This window comes from Lagopus muta, chromosome 1, assembly GCF_023343835.1.
Source record: "Lagopus muta isolate bLagMut1 chromosome 1, bLagMut1 primary, whole genome shotgun sequence".
In the NCBI taxonomy this organism is placed as follows: Eukaryota; Metazoa; Chordata; class Aves; order Galliformes; family Phasianidae; genus Lagopus; species Lagopus muta.
In genome coordinates, this window is record NC_064433.1 from 87,432,228 (window position 1) to 87,458,575 (window position 26,348).

The 26,348-nt window shown below is 40.6% G+C and overlaps 1 protein-coding gene across 1 annotated transcript in view; it reads right to left on the reverse strand.

Annotated features, from left to right (window-relative positions):
- Nucleotides 1–10,511, reverse strand: part of LOC125702534 (Holliday junction recognition protein) — a 56,311-nt gene extending 45,800 nt beyond the window's left edge. The window contains exons 1-6 of the mRNA XM_048965949.1: nt 10,380–10,511; nt 8,861–8,927; nt 7,575–7,627; nt 6,649–6,676; nt 1,858–1,931; nt 714–812 (exon numbers count right to left, since the gene is read on the reverse strand). Of these exons, the coding sequence (XP_048821906.1) occupies nt 714–812; nt 1,858–1,931; nt 6,649–6,676; nt 7,575–7,627; nt 8,861–8,927; nt 10,380–10,457 (399 nt within the window). The 5' untranslated portion in view covers nt 10,458–10,511. The remainder of the gene's footprint in view (nt 1–713; nt 813–1,857; nt 1,932–6,648; nt 6,677–7,574; nt 7,628–8,860; nt 8,928–10,379) is intronic.
- Between the last annotated feature and the right edge of the window lie 15,837 nt (nt 10,512–26,348).

Sequence of the window (26,348 nt, forward strand, 5' to 3'; positions counted from 1 at the left end):
GAACAAAGCAAAAAAGACACATGAATCCTAAATTTATCCTGAATTTTTTGCATGTTAAAAGTAACACCAACATTTTGTTTGACTCCTCCTGCTCTCCCCTCAATATACTAGGTCCTATACACTCAAATTATAAAAGGAGGAAAAAACCTAGTTTAAGACTTCAGTAAGATTTCTTAAGAGTTCAGGGAAGTTATTATAATCTTTGCAGCTTCTACATTACATAGTATATTTCAGTCTTTTTTCCCAGATTTGAAAATTTAAAAGTGGATATATATATATCCATATGTTAACACACACACATGTCCACATAGAAATTCTGAAGTTATATAAATTTATATGGATAATCTACATATCTCTGGCATATATGGTAAGAAATGGATGCTGGAACATGTACTGTAAATAAATTAAATTCAAAATCTTAGTTCTTTTTCCCCTAAAAACCTCAAACTGAGGCTTTTCATAAGATCTACTGAAGTGAAAACCAATTCACACATCAGTGTGAAGAACAGTAGGAATAGAATTCAAAGAAGTATTTGGATATTGTCTGCTAAGTTTCTTATAATGATTGCCATCAAAGATTTGAGATACTGTGATATTTACACAGGCAGCAAGCTGCAGAGAAGTTATATTAAGATTCATTGTGCTACACATAGCTACAGAATCAGTGTTTTTCTAATTAGCAAATAACTTTTAACAGAGGAGAAATACGTTACCATAATCCATTTGGGAATTTTTCTTTCATTATCTTGTACTATCACATCTACTTGAACCTGTACTTTCTCTTGCATTTTCACATCATCTACATCCAGATTCTTAAGGGAAAAAAAAAAAAAGAATAAGGATTTAAATACAAAGAAGTCATTGACACAGGAAAGCACAAATTCATTACTTAGTTGTACTTCCAACTCCAATTCAGACGAGGATTTCCAATGACCGTGAAAGTTATTTTATTAATGTATGTTTTAATGTATATTTATTTTAAACAAAAAAAAGTCTCAAGAAGGAACTGTATGTCAAAACAGAGATAAGTAGCTAGTTTTTTGATCCAAGGAACCTACCGACTGAAAAAAAAACAAAACAACTCAAACCCCACCCAACAACAAAACAAAAAAGCAACAAAAAACAAACCAACCAGCCAATTTCCTAAAAGCCCCATAAAAACCAGCAAAACAGTTCCACTGATAAGTTACAGAGCGACTTGGTGATAAATGACAGGTGTTTTTAATTAGTGAAAATAACAAGTCAAATGTCTAGAACTTTTGCTAAACAAAATAGAAAAGTAAATAACTTTCTGGCAATTGTATCTGAGCAAGTAGAACACAGGCTTGGAATGGCTTCACACACAAGATGCACGTTGTACTTTACTTCATAACTAGTTTGGGTAGTCCTGATACTTGTAGCATAGCTTTGGCAAAAAAAAAAAACCATTAGATTCTATTCTGCATTTGTTACACTAGTCATTATTTCAGGTTTACTTCTTTAAAATCATATTCTCACTTTATACTAGACTATCAAAAAGAACAATTATATTTAAAAGGTGTTTTTACTTTGTGATTCATCTGGTTATTCTTTTTGCTACAAGAGCTATTATCAGATTTGCCTGTTCTGTACAGCATATGGTTTTCTCTGGTGTACTATTACTCAAACATCATAACTATTTCAATAAATAATCTCATGGAGAATGAGACAAACTTCTAATTTGCTCTACTGACTATAAACATGCATTAAGATGCACAATGCAGAGTCATCTGCTGACAGTCCACTCACTCTTCAGGCAAATACAAGCTATAGAAGTAATTCAATTATTTCTACTAAACACAAAATTATTCTATTGCATTAGACACCAGAAATTTTTACCTGGAAGTGAATGTCTTCAAATCTTCTTCTCACTGACACTATCTCAGCATCACTTTCTTCACTTGCAGTTTGATCTTAAACAGTAAATGAAACTTAGTTTTTCTCAAAATCAAAAATCAAGTTTCATGGAAATGTTTTAAACAAATGCTGTGTAACACTGACTAAAGAGGTTTCATTGCAGAAAATTGTTTCCTACTATAAAGCTTTCCATGTGTATTACATTTCCATTTCAAGTCCAATTGAAAAACGTGATTTATAGGCTTATAAATAACTTGTGAGAAGACAGACAAGAGTGAAGATAACTTGTCTGCAGCCAGTTCTTCAAGACATATGTTAGCAATTTCAGAAGGTAGAATATCTTCAAAGCATTGCTCTGATGGCATATTCATATACTATTCCCACTTCCTTCCTGCTACATTTCTAATTATCCCAGCAAACACAGTAAGGAAATAAATATTGTCGCTTTCTTGTGGCATGCTTTTCTCACTTCTTACTATTAAGACAGCCTTAGAATTGCTAAGTGAGACTTGAGAATATTAAAAAACAAATGCAAATTTTCCAACTCAATTTTTGGATACTCTACAAGTAATTCTCCAAATGATTTTGCTAGAGGTAGCCAGATAGTTCAAATCATCACTGGCTAAAGCCTCAGCCTTTCATGACAAATATAACACTTGACTGCATTGTAAGCCCCAATTTATTGGCTTCTTTGACTGTTATATTTGTTCCGTTATCACCTTCAATTCTGGGAGAGGAGAAAACCCCTGAAAGGGAAAGTGAGTGAAAAAATTCTTTCTTATGAAACTGACCTAACCACTGTGCTTTCACAGAATCATTGAATGGCTAGGGTTGGAAGGGACCCCAAGGATCATCAAGTTCCAACCACGTGCTACAGGCAGGGCCACCAACCTCCAGATCTGATACTAGACCAGGCCCAGGGCCTCATCAAACCTGGTCTTAAGCACCTCCAGGGATGGAACATCCACAGCCTCTTTGGGCAGCCTCCAGTGAGATTCCAGCACCTCACTGCTCTCTCCGTGAAGAACTTCCCTGACATCTTTCATACTGTTCTTAAATCACTAAATCAAAATGAAAACTTTTCCCAGATAACACCACGTTCCTTTTTTGTTCCCTGTCACTGCAGTCATCACCTAAAGCTCTGCGGGCTGCTGCCACCATAGAGTTAGGATAAAGAATAACATGACCAGAAGCAGGTTTTTTTTTTTGGAGGAGACCACAAAATTTTGCATCCTCTTGTAAAACTGCTGATCAATCAGAGGGTTGGCTTCTGCAATCTATCTAACTTGAGTACAATTATTTTATTAGAATTGAAATGTACACCAGCCAGATTATCAAAGTTTCTTCGAACACGACTGCAAATCCCTGGAACATTAATTATTAGTATAGAAGTGTGGCACAGCACAGAATGGAAGAAAACAAAGCATCCATCTTCTTCAGAGAACTTTAAGATGTTTTTAAGAGCCAAGATGGAAATAAAATTAACACTTTTGTTCCTCAAATGAATAGGTAAAGAACAATGAAAATTCATTTGCCATAAGAAACCAAAGAAGGTAGGTCCTAATTATTTTCCCTACTAACTATAGAACAGTACTTATAAGTGCAGGTGAGAATTGCTTTTCTGTACCATCCTTCATATACTTTTAGGAAAAAAAAAAGTGTCTAATAACTGGAAGAAACAACTGCCTTCACTTAGAAGGGTGAAGCATCCTGTATGAATACTACAGATGGACAAAAAGAAAAACGAATCAAAAAAAGTTTAGCTAAAGCAACTAAAGATGTCCTTTTTCCTTAACAGTTATCCTGACCCATTCCTGATCTTCTATATATTAAAAAAACAAGCAAACAAAAAACAACAAATTCAACTTTTAAGGAAGGAATCCAAATCCCCGACTTCTAAGAAGCTGATTTCTAGGTTGCACTGTATTTGAATAGAGCTGGGGACTCATTGAGGTTGCTATAAGCCTCTTCACTCTTTTTCTAGTACACCCATAGGAGAAAGAGTGCATAATCACATTCTATGAAGATACCAGAGTCTTAACTACATGCACTCATTTATCCCATGAGTGCAAAAGACAAAGGAAATTTCAGAGAATCAAGACTACAAAATCCTCTGAAACTTCTTTCCTATATTGTATTGCATAGGTTGAGAAAAAAAAGAAGTCGCATTTTCCAAATGTGCAGAAAAAGTCTGTTTTACCATTCAATATATAACTTATATTCTGCTCAAGTAATAGGAGGGCAAATTTCAGTGTAGTTTTTATATGAAGAAACTAATGTACATACACCAATGTATTTAAAAAAACACTGATGATATTAATGCAACCACTATTTCAATCATTAAATGCTGTGTATTGAACATTCATGCTTTAATTCACGCAAAACTACAAGTTTTATATCAAAAAGAATCAAAAAGATCTTGTGTAATGCAAAACTAAAGTAGTAGGCTTCTCCAAAAGTAATGCCTCCTATGTTATTACGTTAGCCCACGACTTCAGAAGCAGATGGTGGTGGTATGGCAGCAGATTGAACCTTCTGTTACATGTTGTCGTCGTGTGACAGATGGCAGCAGTGGGGCAGTCTGACACAATGGCATCTGACATGGGAATGTGTATGAAGCAAAGGTGTGGAACTGAATTCCATCACGCAGAACAAATGTCAGCTACTTGTGACGTTCACTGACGCTTGTTGAACATTTCTGGAGACCAAACAGTGCATGTGAGCACACTGAGGTGCTGGGTTGTACATTTCTGTGGTGGTGACAGTCAGTCACCTCTGCTTGTGCATATGTTTAATGCTTTAGTAGTACTAGCAGTACCTCTCAAGCTCACAGAGTTCAAGAACTGTATGGACAGCACTCACAGACACCGGGTTTGAATTTTGGATGGTCCTGTGTGGAGCTGGGAGTTGGAGACAGTGATTCTTAAGGTTCCTTTCCAGCTAGGGATATTCTGCAATTCCATGAAAACTCTACAGCATGTTCATAATGTTTTGGGGTTTTTTTTGTCGTTTTGTTTTTCTTGCAAGGGAACCTTCCAGAACTGCTATGCCTGCCTTCATTTACAGATAGGTCCATCAGCAATCTTTTATTATTTTCCCCCATTTATTTCATAAGGAGAAAAAATATAGAGTATAAGACATTCCATATTTCGGTAAAACTCATGGAGCAACATTTCCTCTTTTCACATTTCAGTTTCTGTATTATTCTATGTTAACTACAAGAACACTAACACTTGAACTGACCAATTAAATAAAATCCACACATAGGGGAGCAGTTATCTTCACACAAATCTTACTTCTGCATAAGATTATTTCATAATTAGCCTTTATGCCAGATATTGTTGTTAATAAAATTACTGAAAACTGCTTTGATATAGTTGTAAAAAAAAAAAACAAACCCATGCATTAAATCTCTTGTCACCTCATTAGATTTAAAAAAGTATCCACAAGCTACAATGAAGTTTATATACCATACATATAAAAGTTATTGCCTAACGTTCTTACTGCACAAGTAACAGAAATGTGATCTTTCCCAAAAGAGAGCATCTTTATCTTCAAATATAAGACAATGCTGATACTAAAGCTGTAGCATGACTTTTCCTGACTGGGTGGACGAGACAGACTCATGCAGACTTAAAGACTGAAAATGACACATGCACTTAGCAAACATGCTTTCCCTACTCAAGATGGAGATTAAAGAAGCTTCTGCTCAGTGCAGAATTTACTGCTCTTGCTTTTTCTGTATTTGTTTCCAGATAAACTGATATCAAATATCACGAGGGATTTATATTTTATTACATCTCAGATCTAACTGAAGCACACAGACATTACTGACTCGTGTAAATACTTTAAGTATTCAAATTATACCACAATTAATCTTGCTTCCTAGATCAACATTTTAATTTTGTAGAATGATTCAAGGTATATACCTGAACTTTGTACAGACACATTTTTGGTAGAATTACGAGAAGAGAAAGAGAGACATTGGCTTTTGTTTTCTCTTCACATATCCAGCATAGAAGTTTCTGTACTATATACACCATAACATCCCCCTGTCAAAAAAAATCTTTTACTTTATTGGAACATGCAGCTCCTTTTAAGACCACATGTGAAGGGGGAAGTAGAACACCAGAAGACTAAGTAGCAACAGAACATGTGCAATCTTGATTTAAATTCCTTTGTGGTACTTGATCATTTTGACGTTGTGATGAGGCGAGACGTGGTTTAGTGAGAACTATTGGTGACGGATGGATGGTTGGACTGGGTGATCTTGTGGGTCTTTTCCAACCTTGGTGATTCTATGATTGATCCATAAAGAAATATCTACATTTTCAGCAGGCAGCCTAATTCATTCAGCTCACAGAATAATCTGCTAAATTTTGGATCACTCATCATGCAACTCAGTGAGTTTCTTTTAACATATTTCTGACTATGTCTACTTGCGTTGTTCCTTTCAAAAAGCTAGCAAACTCCAAATTCCTCCACATGGACACCTAACTCAGGGTAGGATTTGTAGATTCAATGAACATCTGACAAAGGCTAAACAATACAATAAAAGCCTGTCTGTGTAACTGATAAGAGACATTATTTTAATCAAGTTGTGATGATAGCAATGTCAATCAGAATTTATTTACTCATTTTAAATGTTTTATCTAGGCTTCAGAATCCTTATGAACATAAGCATTAGTATGGGTTTTTGGTCAACAGGCCAACTTATCCAAAAGAGTCTCGACTTTGTAGAACTTAACACTGTTTGTATTTTAAGCACTCTACCTGCAGTCCTTTGACTTCTTACATGATGCTGCAATTAGAAACAGGAAAAAGAAATGTCAGAAGAATCTTAGAATAGTAAAGTAGCTTCAACTGAAGTCTTCATTTTCTTACAAGGAGGCACTTCCTAAATAACCAATTTCCCTCAGCTTCTGCAAGGCCTTTCCAGCAAAGCCACAAATACACAGTAAAAGATGTCTGATCTTTCATACTATTACTGTTAAAATCACGATAAGAACATATACTACAGTTACCTTGGCACAAGAGGAGCTAAAATAGAATTCTTCTTACAGCTCTTAATGGATTAAGTCTGAAAAGTTGGGCAGACACTCCCTTGTTGCAATGTTTAGTAGGTGATACACATAAAAGAGAAATACAGCCACATTTCTTTCTCCATTAAATCTACTCTTAAGCTCCAAGACTGAATTTCACCCTCTTCTCCTTGCACTATGGGGTTCAGAACAGTTTCTGTGTTAGGTAATAAGGCACACTACACAGCTTTGCCTTTTTTTTTTTTTTAAACAGGTAACATAGAAAGCATGGCAGCAAGGTGGCTCTTTATATTTAGTGAGAAACACTGAGCTTTTGACAAACCTCTTTTATGTTCTTATGAAGCAGTTCAGAAAACAGAGTAAGAAGTGACTGTATGTACAACATCTCTACTTAGAATAAAAATATACAGAAAGCATGCCCACAACACTATAAATAGAAAACACTTTTCCAGCTTTACTAATAGTATATAAACATCTACTTCCATCCCTCTCATGTGATATTCTTAACCAATCCATCCTAAAAACCTACTTTAAAGTAGTTATTGATATCATTGATTGATGCCTCTTGCATGTATTAAATGACACAACAAAATTAGAATCTATTGCTATAGATACATAGGAAAGAGATACAGAAATATTGACTATATTATTAGGTACCTTCAATAGTTTTCTAAGCTCCTTGACTGATAGATCTCCCCATTGCTTTGGTCCTAGAAATCACAAGAAACGTTAATGCAAACACAGCATTTCTTATAAAACTATTTATCTGTATTGAGTGGTAGTAACAAGAGAATCAAATCTGAACAATCTTCAGCACAATGGCTGAAACAAAATTTAATAGGAAAACAAAACAAGAGAACAATGTAATTTCAAGTTAAAATTGAGAAGTCGGTTTAAAAATAAAATAAAATAAAAAAAACAACAAAAATCCCCACCCCATTAGTCTAACAACAGTGAGCTAAAACCAAAGAACATTAACAAACCATCCACTATGAAGCATGTAATGAAAAAGCACATTAGTTTGTTTCAGTAAATAACTTTTATTTAGTTCATGCAGACTGCATGGAACTTGAGGATGTTTAGAGCCATACTAAAGTCTTAATGTACTGAAATCCATAATGACAGACCATGTGCCTAGAAGCTACTGAATTAAAACTGTAACCAAATCAAAGACTGAATACTACAGTGCTGTATGTACACCCAGTCTTCACTCTGCCCCCAGCTTTGGTGAGCACTCAGTGCATCCATTACAGTGAGCTTGAAGCTGTGGTAGCACTTCATGCCTACACTGTTCTCTACAAGAACTAACCTGTCAATTACACGTTATAATCCACAATTCAGTACGGACAAAACCTGCAGTGTTTCACCTCTCAGTAACCATGCTACTAAATTATAGGTTTTTCCCTCTCCGTAAGTATTAGCCACTCTATAACAGATTAACAGTTATAACGAAACACTGCAACATATGACATGGCATAACATGATATAGATTTATGCTAAGTACATGAACATTCAGTGAAAAAGACACTACTTATCTGTTCTACCCTGACAACTGACACACTAGAAATGTTTAACTCAGAGCAGCCTTAAGAATACTAAGCAGAGCCGAAATTACAGAACCCAATCATGCCTATCAGCTTCCTGCTACTGCCTCTACTACTTTGTTCTAGCCTTCAGCATTTTGGTTCCAGCATTACAAGTCACTCAAATATTAACTGCTGTTTTCCTGTTGTCTAAAATAGAGCATGCAAGGACCTGAAAAAGTGCATGTAAGCCATTCCTCCTGTTACTCCTACACTCATAGCAAAGTTCACAGACAAAATGCAGTTCCTGAATGGACAAGAGCCAGAATTTGTTTGTAACTGCCAACAGCTACAGCAAACTTCATTATGTGTAAATGCACAGCATGTAAATATAATATTGAAGCTGAAAGAAGTTCTTACCATCAGGTGTGTCATAAGTGAGGGTTTCCATGGAAACAACGAAGTCATCCTCAAAAGGATAATTATACTAAATAAAAGCATAATTAAATATTAGCATAAGACACTGAATCATAAAGTGACTTGAGTTGGAAGGGACATCAAAGATCATCTAGCTCCAATCCCACTGCCACAGGCAGGGACAATTAGATCAATCACCAGACCAGGCTGCACAGGGCCCCATCCAAGTTGGCCTCAAACACCTAAAGGGATAGGGCATCCTCAACCTCTTTGAGCAATTTCATTCAGCACCTCACCACTCTCAAAGTTGGACATTTTCCCCTAATATCTAACCTAAATCTCCCTTCCTTTAGGTTAAAACCTAACCTATCATGTTGTCCTATCATTACCTACTCATGTAAAAAACTTGACTTCCCTCCTGTTTATAATCTCCCTTTAAATACTGGAAGGCCTCAATGAGATTTCCCCAGAGCCTTCTCTTCTCTAAGCTAAACAACTCCAGTTGTCTCAGCATTTCTTCATAGGAGAGATGCTTCAGCCCTCTGATCAGAGGCTGATCTGATCAGAGACCTTAGTGCTCTGGATTGTCTCCATCACCTCCAAATCTTTTTTGTGCTGGAGGTCCCAGGCCTGGGCACAGTACTCCAGATGGGGCCTCACAAGGGCAAAGCAGGGGGTGAACAATCCCCTCCCTCTCCTTGCTGGCCACTGCTCTGCTGATGCAGCCCAGGATACTGTTGGCCTTTGGACTACAAGAGCACACTGCTGGCTCATATCCAGCTTTTCACCAATTGGGACCCCCAAGTCTTTCTCTGCAGGGCTGCTCTCAATGATTTCTTCTCCCCTAAATATAGGTAAATAATTAAAAACAATTTTAGATGGAATTTTAAACGTAGTTTACATAATTTCACATAATTTACATAATTTTGCTTCGACTGAAACTCTCGGTGTGTTGTTTTATTGGTGGAAGTTAGAAGCCAGCATCTGGAAACACTATTCCAAGAAAAAAAAAAAACAAACACATTTTAACATGAGCCATTTAATTTCAAAATATAAGCCAGAAACGGGGAAAGCGGGGATTCAAAGAGTTCTTAAAGCGGAAAACGTTACAAGGAGTCGCCTGGAATTAGCTACCAAGCACAGATGTGCAGCTCACGACCTATGACAACATCCAGCCTAAGGCCAGGTGAAGACAGCGGGGCAGAAGCCGCCTCGACTTTAAGGCCAGCACCCAGCACCATCCCCAGAACGTGAACCAGAGCAGCTGCGTGACCGCTGACCGCTCGGCATAAACACACGCATGCCTGCACCCCGCATCTTTATCACTAAATGGCTGTGAGGTGAAGCCTCCTGAGGGAAGCTGTCAGAGTTCGCGAGAGTGCAGCGACGCCCACGAGGAACCCGCCGCCCCCCCCCGCCAGCAGCACGACCCGTGGGGCCTCACCCACCGCCACAGCAACGCGGCCTGGCAGGCAGGCCGGCCGCCAGCCGGGACGCACACACCGCTCAGCTCGGTTCTCACCCGTTCCAAGATGCCGAGGATAGACGTCTGGAAGCGGGTTTTGCTCCGTCGCAACCACTCGTCCAGATCCAATGCCATGACGCGAAGCAGCGCAGCCCCTCACGCCCCGCTGCCGCCACCGACGGCCTCTGCCCCTCCCACACCGATTCAAACTGCGCGCGTCCCTCCCCGCTTCCTACCTTCTATTGGGTGCCGCTCACGTCAGTCCAGACACAGCAGCCATTCACAGTGCGCTGTGCACGACTCTTTTCTCTCTGATTGGTTACTCGGGCAGTCAGTCCGATTCAAAACCCTCCCATTAGACACGGGGCTCGCGCCGGGCCGGAAGCTTGAGCGCTGCGAGAAAACGGCGTTCTACATAGAGGCAGTCCCGTAGCGCGAGCTGCCATTGACCACGGCCAATTCCGTAGGCAGCTGTTTCCGCGTCGTTCCGAGCGCCGCTTGTTTATGGACGGATGGAATTCACTATCTTCTTGTGCCCGTAGTCAAATCTTGTACCCGTAACTGTAGAGATGCAATTATGGTGTTCAGGTGAGCAGGAGTGACCTCCATAAGCTTGTTGATAGTATTCCTATCACAGAATCGCACAGAATCACGGAATGGCCCGAGTTGGAAGGGACCTCAAGGATCATGAATCTCCAAGCCCCCTGCTATAGGCAGGGCCACCAACCTCCACACTTAATACTAGACCAGGCTGCCCAGGCCCCCTTCTAACCTGGCCTCAAACCTAAAGGGATGGGGCATCCACAGCCTCTCTGGGAAGCCTGTTCCAGCACCTCGCCACTCATAGTAAAGAACTTCCCCCTGCACCTGCTCACATCAGCAAGTGTAGCCGGTAACTTCTAAGCTAGGCCAAACTATCACTTCACAGTGTGATGTGGTGAAGAGACAATTTTTAGAGTCATAGAACATCCTGAGTTGTTAAGGATTCACAAGGATCACAGAATCATAGAGACATACAATGACTTAGATGGTTGGCACCACCAAGTTCCAACTTTGTGCCCTGGGCAGGACTGCCACCCAGCAGCTCAGGCTGCCCAGGGCCCATCCAACCTGGCCCCAAGTGCTTGCAGGGATGGGGCATCCACGGCTTCTCTTGGCAGCCTGTGCCAGGGCTTCTCTGCCCTTTGAATAAAGAATAACCTCCTAATATCCAACCTCAGTCTCCCCTCTTTTAGTTAAAAACCATCCCCCTTCATTGTATCATTATCAGATCATGTAAGAAGTCAGGTTCCATCTTGTTTATAAGCTCCCTTGAAGTGCTGGAAGGCTGCAAAGAGGTCTCTTCTGAATCTTCTATTTTCCAGGCTGAACAAGCCCAGCTCCCTCAGCCTGTTTTCACAGGGGAGGTGCTCAAGCCCTCTGATCATCTCTGTGGCCCTCCTCTGGATCCACTTACATAGCTCTACATCTTTCTTGTGCTGTGGGTACCAGATCTGGACACAGTACTCCAGATGGAGCCTCACAAGGGCTGAGCAGAGGGGAACAATCTCCTCCCTCACTCTGCTGGCCACCCCTCTTTTGGTGCAGTTGGACCTCTCAGCCACAAGCACGTGCTGCTGGCCCATGCCCAGCTTTTTTGTCAACCAGAACCCCCAAGTCTTTCTCTGCAGGGCTGCTCTCAATGAGTTCCTTTCCAGTTCTGTACACTGCCCTGAGGAAGGTGCAGCACCCTGCATGCTTGGATCTACTGAACCTCATAAGGTTCAAATGGGCCACATTTGTAGCTTGTCCAATTCCCTTTGGATGACATTCCCCTTCCTTTAACAACCACTTAGTTTGGTGAATGACTGTACCCACTGCCCTGGGAGCCTGTTCCAGGGCCGGACCATCCTCTGGTGCAGAACCTGTCCCTAACCCCCAGCTGCCCCTCCCCTGACACAGGTCCAAGCCGTTCCCTTGGGCCCTGTTGCTGTCACACTGAGCAGAGCTCAGCGCTGCCCCTTCACTCCCCTCATGAGGGGCTGCAAGCCACCATGAGATGTCCCCTCAGCTACTCTGCTCTGGTCTGAACTAACCCAGGGACCTCAGATGTTCCTCATATTTAAACACGTTAAGTGCCATTTCTTGTAAAAGAAGATTTTTTTGTTCAGCCAGCTTTTTTCAGGACTTCCCAGGGCAGCAGTGCCTCATTGTAAGGGAACAGTGCGGGTACGGGTTGTAGAGAAAGCCACACAGAATATTCACCTTTCTGCTTGATTCGGCAGCAGCAGCCAGAGAACTGAATTCTGGAGAACTGGTTGCCATATGCCCACTGCAAATCCTGCCATTGCCAGCCTTTCTCCAGCCAGTCCATAGGGTCATGGCCCTTAGGTCACAGAGGAGGGCTTGTCATTGGCATCACTGAAAGTGTAAACTTCCCACCATTATGGAGTTGTTGGATGCCATCCCATTCCTGTCCAGTACTCTTCAAGCAGCCATTTATTTTCTATAAATAAAGATTAAAAATAAAAATGTGCTCTCAGCACATCAAGTGCCCTGGAACTGTCCTTTAAAAAAATGTTTGCCATTTTGCCAATGCAAAGACATAGATGCATTTTTCATAATGGCTTATAATCTACAGTTGATTTATATTTATCTACTTACTATTTGTGAGCTCCGTTGCAATAAATTTCTTTTTGAAATGCCAGAACTACAGAAACATCAATTTTCTGCATTATTACTGTTTCATGGTGGAGAAGTTTCCACAGCTCACAAGTTCTGCAGTAGGGCTTTGCCCTTTTTCTGGAATCAGCAAGATGCAGTTTTTGTGTCATTGCTGCATGAAATTCTGTGCTCAGTGGTTAAACCATCTGTGTGGTGAGTAATCCAGTCACACTGATTGGGGGCAGCATGAAGAGAAAGGACAAGTATGGTGATTTGAAGCTAACAAGCAAGATTGTACCCCAACACTTACCACTATCACTCAAAATCATTCTGGAGATCACCTAACTATATTCTTTATTTGCCAGATATCCCCCTAGGGGTGGATTTGTTACTGTTCCCTTTGACTGAAGCTACAATTGGACTGTGTAAAAGTTTATATAAACTTTGTCAGATTTTTTTTAAAAAGTACCTACTAGGAATAAACTCAAATCTATGCATCTCAAATTAAGTCGCCAAAACCACAGTCGCAAGTGCTTCTAATCTTTCCTTCCCCCTGGGTAAAAGAGGAGTATTATTACTTTTACTGTCCTGGATACTGGAAAAGTAAATTCTACAATATTTCCAGCATAGTCATATATTTGGATAAGTCAGAATATTACTAGAAGTTTAAAAATAGACAGATAAGTCTCTCTCTCTCTCTCCATATATATGTGTACTCAGAACAAACTTCATATGACACGTAGTAAATAAGAGCTCAAGTCTCCCTTAGCCATTTGACCACTCCTGTGGCTCAAGTTCAGACAACAATGCCAGGTCCCTTTCCCTTGTAAAGTCTTCCCAGGCACACTGCCCCCAGACACGGTCACATTGTAACCAAAGTGCAGGACTTGGCACTTGTTCTTAGTGAACTTCATTCCATTTGCCTCAGTCCAGTGATCCAGCCTGTCCAAATTCCACTGTAGGGCCTTCCTACTCTCAGACAGATTGATAGTTCCTCCCAGTTTCGTTCAGTTCATTATTATCCATGTGGAAAAATAAAGCATATCTTAAAGTCATTGATTCTTCATTTTAGAGTCTAGGGTTGTGATGTCATTCATTGTGAGGTTTTGTGCTGACATTGCCATGCGTTGATAATTAAAGGTTGAAATACAGTACATGCAGAAGATGAGATTAATTAGTTTCTTCTGAAATTTTCTTGGGAGCCACTCATTTTAGAGTTCTTGTGTCTTGTAATTTATTAATATGCAATTTTATATGAAAAATAGTAAAAATAGCCCCAATTTATTGAGGTAATTGCTAACCTAAGAAAATAGAGGAAGTTCTTTTTATTTCAGTTGCTGATAGAAGATCATTCAGCCAGTGTATCCAGATTCTTCCAGATAATTTCTTTGAATCCGTGTGACACCACAAGAATGACAAAAACACTCAATGGCAAAGAACTTTTCTTTTTTTTACCATTCAGGTCAGAAAATGTGAGTGGGCATTCAGCAGTTGAGTGCAAAAAGTTGTAACTAGTTTATTTTATAAGATGGTAGCAAAAAATGACCTTGAGAATCACAGCTGACAAATGTTAGGTAATGCTTTTGCCCGAAGGAGGTGTTTATACAGACTGCAAAGTAAGATAGTGTATTAAACTGCAAACAAGCAAAAGAAAGGACCAAATGAAAAGCAATAATGCTAAAACTTTGTGTGTTAAAACTTCTCTAAGAGATAGAGCAGCTGTCCAGGAAATGGAAAATGTTTTCTTAGTGCTCCTCTGTATTTTCTCATGTCTTCTGCTTGTTAGCCTTGCTTAATAACTGAGACTATAAATTAATAGGGACTACCCATTTGTCTTTCATTTACACAGCACTTGGCATAACACCATCCTTGTCTTAAGTTCTATTCCAGTAAGGATGCTAAACATATCGTTGCAAAATCATGAATATTGGGAAGTGGCTTGCAGTATACATTTGAGTGGGGGAGACTGGACTGTAAAGTTTTAATTGTGCTGTGCACCATGAGGAGGCATGGATCTGGAACAGTACTGGCAGAGACGTGAAAATGTCCTGTCCTGCAGTCACAGTATGCACCCAGACTTCTGAGGCTTTGCTGTTATAAATAGGTTCTCACTCTTTCTCTGCTACAGGTAAAAGGCATGCTGATATCAGCAGGAAATTTCCTACAGTGTGAAGACTGCCAGCATCCATTTAATCTTATGATTAAATAAACATTGCTGTCCTTTTTATTTTTCTTGCTATAAAAGAGAATATTGCTGTTTAATATGTTGCAGAAAGCCAAGCATTTCATGAAAAAATATCTTTGGCCTCTCTGTAGTGCTAGAAGCTCATCCTGTTTTGTGTCCAAACTCAACCTCTTCTGCAATTCTATTGAGTAGGTCTGCACAGAAATGGTTGACAGATGATTTAACCTCAACTCCCCTTTAATTTGTTTGAATTATAGAAGAATAATTTGTAGGACTGTTTCAAATGTGCCATTGCTTACCCTGTGGTGCTCTGCCATATGTAATTGTTTTATTCATGGTGTTTACATCAGTGATATATATTTCTGAAGGACTGTATTCTCACTAGCTCATCAGTTAGCTCAGCTTCAAGCTGTATTTTATCCTTTTAATCTTTCTCTTTTATTTTAATAAATCAAAACATTTGTGCTAAGTGATCATTTTTACTATTCCGCTCTGAACTCTCTCCAGTCAGTCAATATCTTTTACTATTTAGGCATCTGGAGTAGTAAATCATTTCTGAAGAACTACAGTAAAAGCGATTTACACATCTATTCTCTGTAAGCATTGATCTTTAGATACAGCCAAAACAGCACACTGACTATTTAAAGGGTAAACTCTTCTCCCTCTAGTATATTTCTTTAGGATAACGTGGTGCTCTCTTTGTACAGGGAAGTATGAAGACATAAAATAACTGTTCTTTTCCAAAAAGCCTTGCAGAGCTCAGCTTGTGTGAAGTCAGTGAATGTAGTCAGGCATTCAGAGGCTGTGGAAAACCACAGAGTGGTGGAGCCAGGAATAGCTGTAGGCTTGGAAAAGAGCTGTCTGCCAGCATGAGAGGCAGTGTAAGCATCCTAGGAAATCACAGCGTACCTCTGTCTGCAGAGGGCAGGTGCAGTGCCCTGTGAGGAGCCATGTCTTACCTCTGAGAGAGCAGGGAAGGCAAACACAGTATTTTACTCCCCCTTACTCACAACTCTATCCAAAATAAACTCATGGCAATTGACTGTCAGAAAGCCATGAAAAATCTTGCCCATTGAAACAAAAACCACTTTGCTGTGTTCCCACAGTACTGGGTGGAGGCTCCTCCAAAATGCATGCAGGCCTGCTGGATGGGAAATGAAGATCTATGCCTGCCCTTGCTGTTTTGATCATTCTCTGAAGGCTGTATGCTGTCTTCTGTTGTTTGAGAATATGTTTATTTTTGTGGGGGAGTAATTTATTTGGCTTCAGCCTAATCACTCTGGGGCTTCTGGCTTTAGCAGCTTCTGACTATTTTCGTCTCTTTCCTGATGTGCTGGGTCTGTCTGGGATGGAATTCACTTTCCTCATAGAAGCCTCTACAGTGCTGGATTCTGGGTTTGTGACTAAAACAGTGTTAGCAAGACATTAATAGTTTGGCTATGGTTAACAGTACTTGCACTGTGTCAAGGCTTTCTCTTTTTTTCCCCACTCTGCCCCTCTTACAAATGAGAGTAGGCTGGGGGCAGGCAAGAAGCTGGGAGGAAACACAGAGGGACAGGTGACCCAAATTGTCTGAAGGGATATTCTATGTTATATAACAGGATATTCAGCAGTAAAAACTGAGGTAGAGGAAGAAGGTGAGGGCTTTTCCAGAGTAGCCATTGTTTTGAGACTAGTGGGGTATCTCTTTGCTTGTGGGAGGAAGAGAGTTATTGTCTTTGCATCACTTTGCATCTCTTGTTTTGCTGGTGCCCACCCCCCACCCCAACTTTTCCTTCACCTGCTCAACTGTCTTTATCTTGACTCCATGTTTCTTGCATTTTCCCTTCCTATTTTCTCCCCTGTCCCTCTGAAGTGAACAAGTGGCCCTGAAGGTGCTTGGCTGCTGGCAGGACTCAACTCACACTACCTGGTTACTTCTAAAGCATTCTGTTGGCTGAAATACTTGTGTCTGTAAACTCATTTATAAAGGTAGGTGTGAAGTTCAACTACTGTCTAAGAATAGAGCAACAAGTACTTACCTTGAAATGGTTAGTCTTCTTTTCATCAAATGTGGAAATGGAGAAATGAGAACAGAAGTCACTTTTTATCACTGAAAAAAATCAGGGCACAAAGCTCAGGAATCAGAGCTAATAATATTGTACAATAAAATAAAAAAACGAGAATGTCCTTTAAGAGGAATAAGTGTTTCTTGCCCCTTTCACTACTTTACTCAATTTCTCCAAACTTTTTATTATCCAGCATCTTGTAGAAGTACCTCCTGCCTGGATTGGCAAAGATCTGAGTGTCACCAATTTGCTGAATTAATGCCACTAGTCAACAGTCACATTATGCCTCTACTGCATAGATTTCAAGTTATTTCACAACATATAGTAAGAATTATTATTCTTGCTTAATAGTCAAAAAGCCTGAGTCAAAGAGCTAAGTGATTTGCCCATGGTTATGCATGTGACATTGGCAGATCAGTCAGTAGGCTGCAGGCACGCACTATTCTAGTCTAGCCAGCACAAGATACTGCTCGACAGTACTGACATCTAAATACTTGTAGGTAGTTCCTTTGAGTTCTTTCACACTCATCAGCATAGAAGTCTTTGGGTTTGTCTCCACTATGCCAGCCCTCCTGAAGAATGCACGACTATCTGTCACATCCCTTTGAATCCTCCTTTGAAGGAAAGGAAATGACAGTTTTGCATGACCCAATTGGAACTGGCTTGCAGAGATGAATGATCACACTCAGATGCATTGAAGGTGATATCAGAACATACTCATCTGTGGTAGAGGTCAGTAAAATACAACCAGCATGGCTACCTACCTTCTGCCCTGCATGAGCAGATTGAATTGTTTGAAAATGTTTGAACACAATACTCACTGTCATCAATGTCACTGTGTTGATCACATCAGCAGGAATGAAAAATAAAGCCACATTTGCTGAAAACCAAATACTGGCAGTGCTTCAGAAACAGGCCAAGGGCCTATTGAAAAGAATATTGATTGAGCCAAGAAAACACCAAGCAGTTATAAAAGTTTAATCATATTCTCATTCAAGCCTGTCTTCAGTGCCAGGAATTAAAATTCTCACATCTCTCAAGGACGGAAGATGTATTTCCATAATGTTCTGTAAGTTTCATTGCTCTGCATCTGTACCAAACAGTAGAATTATTCACTGCAAATGATTTAGCTGAGATACATAGCCCTTTCGACTGTGAGCATACAAATTATGCATAAACAAGCTGTGATTTTTTTTTTTTGAATTTGTTTCTCATTTGCAAACATTCAACAAAGAACTGGGCAACCCAGTGTGAGCCAGCAAGGTATTTTTGGACTGGTCAAAAATAAATATTTGGTCTGCATGATTCAACAACATATGCCTAATCACTTACCAGATGAAATTATTGCTGTTCCTCAGCTAGAAAAGATTAGCTTCACTAGAAGGAAGTGTCTGCATCCTTCTTAAAAAATTGCTCATAAACATTTATAGCTACCTGAGAGAATTACAGTATACAGAGAGTGTAAGGTTGTTTTCAAAATGGCAAGTGCCATTGCAGTGCCTGGATACAGAGGCATTATGTGGTTTAAGAGCACAATGGGAGGTACGAGCACAGCAGAGGCAGCAGCAGCTTAGCAGCTTCCCAACAGCTGAAGTTGTAACACTAGCAAGGAAGGTAGTGATGGACAGGGCATTGAAACTCCCTGTACAGATCTTGGAGCCCCTGAGCATACTGCTGTGTTGTAAAGGGTTTTGATGCAGTAGCTAAGCTAGGTACCTTCTGTCACCTGGCTGGCAGTGCTGAGTCTGATGCACCACCATGTTTGTTGGCCCCTTTGGCTGCCAGGGCACACTGCTGACTCAACTCAACTTGCTACCAGCCGGAACCCCCAGATCCCTTTCCATGGGGCTGCTCCCTTCCCAGTTTAATTATATCCATAAACTTACTTAATACACCTTTAAGTCCTGCATCCAAGCCATTGATGCAAACGTTAAAGAGAATTGGCCCTAAAATGGAGCCCCAGGGGACCCCATTAGTCACAGGCTACCATCTTGAGGGCTACTATCTTTTTGTCTGACCTGTCAGCCAGCCCCTAACAGAGAGGGTGAGTCTGACCCTCTCTATTTACAAGTAACAAATCTTGTAGATATCTTTACTGGTTGGCCCCCTTACTACCTGCACCAGGAAGTTATTATCAAGGTCTTTTAGAAATTTCCTGGATCCACTTCTATTAGTTGTGTGGTGTTCCCAGTTAACATCTGACAAGTTGAAGTAGCCTATAAGGACAAAAGTAGCTGATCTAGAGGTATCTCTTAGTTCCTTAAAGGATCATTAATCTGTGTTGACTCACAAAACAACATGCAAGATCTGTACAGCCCAGCCCCTTCCTCACGCACAGCCAAGAATGAACCAGGCACACAGCATCAAGGCACTTACTAAGCTGACATCTGCCTACAGGACACCGCAAGTCATCAAGAGCAAACAAGGGACTCATTTTACAAATGCGATGGTGTATTGGACCCCTGTATTAGGGAAGGCTCACCCTCCATCTAGCTTAATCTATGGTTCACACCATGAAGGAGTGGAGTGTATGGGAACTATTAAGCCACAGCCTGAACCACTGACTTATCATCTGGGGAAAGGACGGTCAGCCCTGGGAGCACAGGTGAAGGCAATTCAGCTGTGTGACTGGAAGGGGTGGAGACTGGCTGTGCCTCTCTTAGACTCCATATAATGGCTGACTGACACTGGAGAAGGCTCTCTGGTTGGAGATTCCTCCCTTGTGGAGTTTTTCCCCACAAGCCTAGATCCTCAGAGATGGGTGTGCATTCCTTTCCTGTTTGTCCTTTTGCCATTCCATTCCTGTATTGCCTTTCCACTGCACTAATCTTTCTGACTGTAACAGGGTTCTTTAAGAAACGTTCATGTTCACTCAGTCTCCTCTAACTTTGTGCTCTTTTCAGTATCACAGAAACATGTGGAGATAAATCTGTAGCCAAATACTAATCTCATAAACTCTGCAAATACTGACTAACACCATCTGTGGCAATTTTTACTGCAGATTATTCCAATATGTGAGGCACTGCTTTCAATCGGATAAGCAGAGCCCCGCCACAGAAATACTGTCACAAGGCTTCCTTGCATTGCGGCTCGTGCTTTCAGACGTGTCTGTTTCAGATATGTATGAAAAGATGCTTTATTATCTCTCGGCAGTAAACAGGAAAGTTCATTTTCTTAGGGTGCCTTGAACATCGATGCAAAACAGAAATCAAAATAAGTAGCAGGAGTAGCAGATCTATGAGGAAATAGTTTCTTCTAGCACAGTGCTAATCCTGAGATGCTGGAAAGTCATTTTTATCTGTTCCCTTCCTCCTGTCTCTTTGGGTCTGGCGCTTTTTGGGACAAGAGGCAGAGCAGATGAATGGACACAAAACTGTTTTCTAGAACAGTGAAAAACCACCAGAAAATATCAAGTTAAGGTTTGTAATTGTGTTCTCCAGAGGCATTTACTAACACTGGCAGATTAGTAAATAGCTCTTTTTTTTTTTTTTTTTTTTTTTCTTTTTTTTTTGGTGGAGCATTACACCCTTATTTTGTCCATTTATTCCTATCAACCTCATTTGACAGTAATTCTGATGCACCTCTAGAAGTGCTTCCTCTTTCCACTGGATGTCTTGGGAAAGTCAGTTCAAAACTTGGGACTCTCACCAGATTAAATACTTTGAAAAAAAAGTGACTGATCATTGAAAACCATGGTTTTTTTTATGGGATTTGTTTTCCCTGGTCACTTTGTAGTCCTAGAGAAAAGACTAAATTTCCTTGGTAAACAAGAAAAACTTTGTTTAGAATAATAGGTAGGTGGTTCTGGCTGTAAACTATGATTTGTATTTTGTGAGCTTTGATGTGTACTGTCAGAAGTTATTTCATTAATTAGAAGATCACTGAATGATTATGATTGTCACCAGAAGCTAATTACTGTATAGCATTGCCACATAGGCTGAGCTGGTGAACACGACAGAGGGAACGTGGGCCTAATTAAAAGCTAGGTCAAGACCCTCTTTTGGTATAAGCACCTTTATTATGGTAAAGAAGCAAAGCAAGAACAAATAATAATTAAAAAAAAACTACTTATTTAATTACAAATGTTTGATTTCTTTTCCACTAAACATTAGCAGCTCTTTAAAGTGAATGTGCTATAAATTTGAGGGGTTTTGAAATCCTGCAGAATAGAAACAGACTGTCAGGAATTTGTAATTTAAATAAAGAGGAAATTCACCAATCCTTCCCATATCGTCTGCAACCATTACAGCTGTGTGCCAGAGGTATGCTGCCAATACACACGCACACAAAGAAGCTCCCAGACATAATTTTTATTGATTTGACGTGGAGACAGAGATGGAAGGAACAAGTGGACAAATGCTAAGACCAAAAAGTCATGCCTGAAGCTGAATAGCAGTTTAGTTTCTTTTGATACGCTCAAAACTATGTCAGTCCTTTCCATGAATATTTCATTGTTGTTATTTTAAACAGGAAGATGATCATGGTGCTAATATGTTCCTTCTTTCAAATTCTTCTCAGAGTATTTATTTCCTTGCAGGAAATACTGTATTGCATAAAAGACCAATAAGATTCTGAATATATCAAGAGTTTAATATATTCTTTAGATGTTAGTGTGAAGAAATTCTGTTCAGATTTGCAGTCAATGGGATTGTCAACTTGCATGGGACTGCAAAGGGTCCATAAGTTCACATTCATTTATCATTCAAGTGTGCTTAGTGTTTTCCAAGAAAGGTAAAGTTTAAGAGATCTGTAATCACTACACATATTCAAAAAGCCAGAAAACTAGATCACATGGGATAGGAGAATGGAATACCAAATATTTTCTCCTTGGATCTGTTGCTCAGTCTCAGCTGTGAAAAGTAATGTTTATGTATCCTTGCCATTCAGAGGGTGTTCAGTGACCTGAGAGAAGGAATTAATGTTTCCTAAATAAACGGTTTCTCACAAAATGGAGAATTCTGTTCTGTGCTAAACAAATACACCTGTTGGCACACTGATAACTTGGACAACTAATTAACATGATTTGGAGAGGAGTGAAAAAAGATAAGCAGAAGACATCTTGAGTGGTTAATTGCCCTGGTATTTGAGAAATTAAGTGTAATTAGTACTTAATTAGAGCTTGGGTAGAAAAAACTGCAAATCATCACTGTTTCAGTTCCATATTTGTGACGTTACCATTCCGATTCTTTCTGAATCTCAGAAGGCAATTTTGGTTTGCACTTTTAGCAGGAGATTGGTATGTATGGGGCAGAATGTATGGCCTATTTTAGGTTCTTCTTTGAATGGTGCATTGATGGAAAAATTCTATTAGAGCAGCAAGGAATGCCGAATCTCAGATGAAATGCTATGTACCTTCTGTTTAAGGTTGCACTGAGCATAGTTTTACAGCCTTTTTCTCTTATCCTTTTTCTTACTTTGGTATTTGGCTTTTTCTCTATAGCATGGGTGTCCAACCTTTTGCCTTGCCTGGGCCATATGAATGAAGAGGAATTGTCTTGGCTTGCATATAAAATACATAAAGTAGTTTATATATGTAAGTAACAAAACTTCTTTGTAAAAATATATTTCTTATTAAAACATAAAAAAAGAGGACAACAAAAACATAAAACTGGTGGGATATTTGGCCTTGTTTTGTGAAGGCAGTGCACAGATAAGTTGAAACAGCACAGACAGCACAGACAAGCTGATTTTTCACCTTGAAGATGCCTGTTTAACTCATTTAAATGAATGATCAAATCCATCAAAAGTGCTAAATCTGTGAGCTATTTTTCATCTTCAAGTTCTGGCATAAGTTTTCCTTTTGATTCGAAAAATGAAATGTTACCATTGGCAATCACTGCATTTGAAATGTGTCTCATTCATGGATTACAATGAGATTGAATATGACAGGCCTGAGAGTTAGTATTTTGCTATCTTCTCCACAGTGTTCTGTTCCCTCTGTAGTTTGCACTAGGACTGTGTACAACTGACTTGTGAAAAATATTACTAAAAATCACATAATGGTAAAAGTTTATGAACTAACGATGCTGCATCATTAGTTGTCCCAAGCTGCATGTTGTCCATGGGCCACAGATTGGGCATGCCTGCTCTAGAGCATGTTCCGTATGGGGCAGAGGTTATAACAGCTGACATCTCTTTCATGTCCTCCACCTTCTCTCCCTCTTCAGCTTTCCTCCTCTGCTTGTTTTTCACCCTGGTCTTTTTGGATGTTCTGTGCCTTCCTCTCTTCTGCTCTCCCTGCCTCTCCACTGGTCTGTGTGGGATGCAGTGGTGGCTCCATGTAGAGTTTTTGTGAGCAGTACTGCTTTAAATTAGAAAAGGAGTTCTGGCCCTATGAAAAGCAGTAGAACTTCATGATTTAACAACTCAAAAGCTAGTATTTCATTACAATGCAACAATTCTGTACATAGCAGTCTTAAATTCTTCTTTGTTTTCCTGCCTGTGGCAGGGGGGTTGAACTAGACGATCTTTGAGGTCCTTTTCAACCCAGGCCATTCTATGGCTGTCCCAGTCAGACCGTAGGAGTACAGGGGCTCTTGCTTGCTGCATGTATCAGCTTAATAGCATCTCTTTTCCTAATCCTTAAGACAGAAATTGTCAGCACTGGAGAACAAAGCAAGTGTTCACCAAAGCCTCATTATTAGTGTAGAAATGCCAGTGATGGAAACAGCATGGGCAGGGATTGGAGAAAAGTCTGTCTTCCAGCCAAACTCAAGTCAGCTACATTTTACCATGTTTAAAACCATGCACTTGAAGTGTTTTCTCCCACAGCTTTCTTACAAAGGCATGTAAAAAAGTATAGCGCTACATTTTTTTTTTAATGTTTCACTGTTTTAGCTGAAGCTTTAAAAATCACATTAAAAAATTTCTCCTTAATTTCTTCAGCGGTTTCTGTTACACTGTGAGACTTTTAGAAATCGTTCCATAGATTCATAGATTCATAGAATCACCAAGGTTGGAAAAGACCTACAAGCCATGCTGTAGATCTTGAGCCAGTTTCATCAAGTAAGTGGATGTATGTCCTAGCACAAAGGGAACCTGAGGTTTGATCATTTTGCTGAATATTTAGCTGTTATGCTCTGTATGTTATGGCTAATCTTACATAAGGTCAAAAAAGTAAATGCAGCTATGACATCTTTCCCACAGCACAGCAAGCTTTCCTGCCACTTTGTCAGGGATGCTCAGCTATGGCCTAAGGTTTTGTCATGCCTGTTAATGCTTAAGCAATTTTGTAACTACAAGGCAATTTTCTCGTGGCTTTGAATTCCCAGATTCTCAGAAGAAAAAGTGCTTATTTTCTTTCCTAGCATATTGAGCTACCAGAAGAGAAAAGAAGATAATGTTAAGACAATTATGAGTTGTTTGAAGAAGGGGACTGTCACACTAATTGCCTTTCACTGTTTGGATGCAACTAAAAGAGCATAAAGTCAAAAGGATTTCTTAACAGTAAAAGAGATTATAATAGAAGAGAAACTACCAATTACCCTGTTGATTGGCTAAACTCGCCCAGCTGCACAGAGTGAATTTGAAACCTGTAATTCTTTTGAACGTGAGTATGGTCACAAAAAGTCATTCTCAGTGCACATCTATCCTAACTAACACCTAACCCCCTGTGATGATGATAGAGGCACCAGCTTCTCCAGACTCTCACAGCTGGCATCTGCATCAGTCTTGTTGATAAAGACACTTCCTGGAGAGCAAATGCTGTGGTTTTTTTGTTTCTTTGTTTCTGTAGCGGTGTTCCCTTGGGGTGGGTTCTGGGTCTGGCCATGTTCAATATCACAGAATCACAGTATCACAGAATTGTAGGGGTTGGAAGGGACCTTCAGAGATCATCGAGTCCAACCCCCCTGCCAAAGCAGGTTCCCTACAGCAGGTCGCACAGGTACGCATCCATCTTCATCAGCCACAGAATCACAGAATCACAGAATCACCCGGGTTGGAAGGGACCCCAAGGATCATGTAGTTCCAACCCCCCTGCCTAGCAGGGCCACCAACATACATATTCAGATCAGGTTGCCCAGGACCCCGTCCAACCTGGCCTTAAACACGTCCAAGGACGGGGCATCCACAACCTCCCTGGGCAGCCCGTTCCAGGGCCTAACCACTCTCCTAGTAAAGAACTTCCCCCTAACATCTAACCTAAATCTTCCCTCCTTCAACTTAAAACCATTTCCCCTAGTCCTGCTGTTGTCAGCCCTTTTGAAGAGTTTACTCCCCTCCTGGGTGTAGGTTCCCTTCAGGTATTGATAGGCTGCAATGAGGTCACCCCGCAGCCTTCTCTTCTCCAGGCTGAACAAGCCCAACTCCCTCAGCCTGTCCTCATAGGGGAGGTGCTCCAGCCCCTTGATCATCTTAGTCGCCCTCCTCTGGACCCTTTCCAAAATCTCTATGTCTTTCTTGTACTGAGGGCTCCACACCTGGACACAGTACTCCAGATGGGGCCTCACAAGAGCCGTGTAGAGAGGGACAATCACCTCCCTGTCCCTGCTGGCCACCCCTCTCCTGATGGAGCCCAGGATCCCATTTGCCTTTTGAGCTGCCAGAGCGCACTGCTGGCTCATATTCAGTCTCTCGTCCATCAGGACCCCCAGGTCCTTCTCTGCCGAGCTGCTCTCAAGGACCACTCCTCCCAGCCTGTACAGGTGCCTGGGGTTCTTCCGGCCCAAATGCAAAACCTTGCACTTTGCCGTGAAGGGATAGAGACCACCCTCTGCAAGCATGCTGATGATACCAAGCTGGGAGGAGTGACTAACACACCAGAAAACTGCAATTCAGTGAGACCTGGACAGGATGCACAATTAGGCAGAGAAGAACTTGATGAGGCTCAACAAAGGCAAGTGTACAGTCCTATGTCTGGGGAGGCTTAATGCATGCGTTAGTACTGGTTAGGGGCTAACCTGCTGGAAAGGAGCTCTGTGGAGAAGGGCCTGGGTGTCTTGGTGGATAACACATTGGCCATGAGCTAGTTGTATGTCCTTGTGGCCAAGAAGGCCAATAGTATCCTGGGATGCGTTAAAAAGAGCACTGCCAGCAGGTTGAGGGAGATTATCCTACCCCTCTACTCTGCCCTTGTGAGGCCACATCTGTATCCAGTTCTGGGCTCATCAGTTCAAAAAAGTCAGGGACTACTGTAGAGAGTCCAGCGGA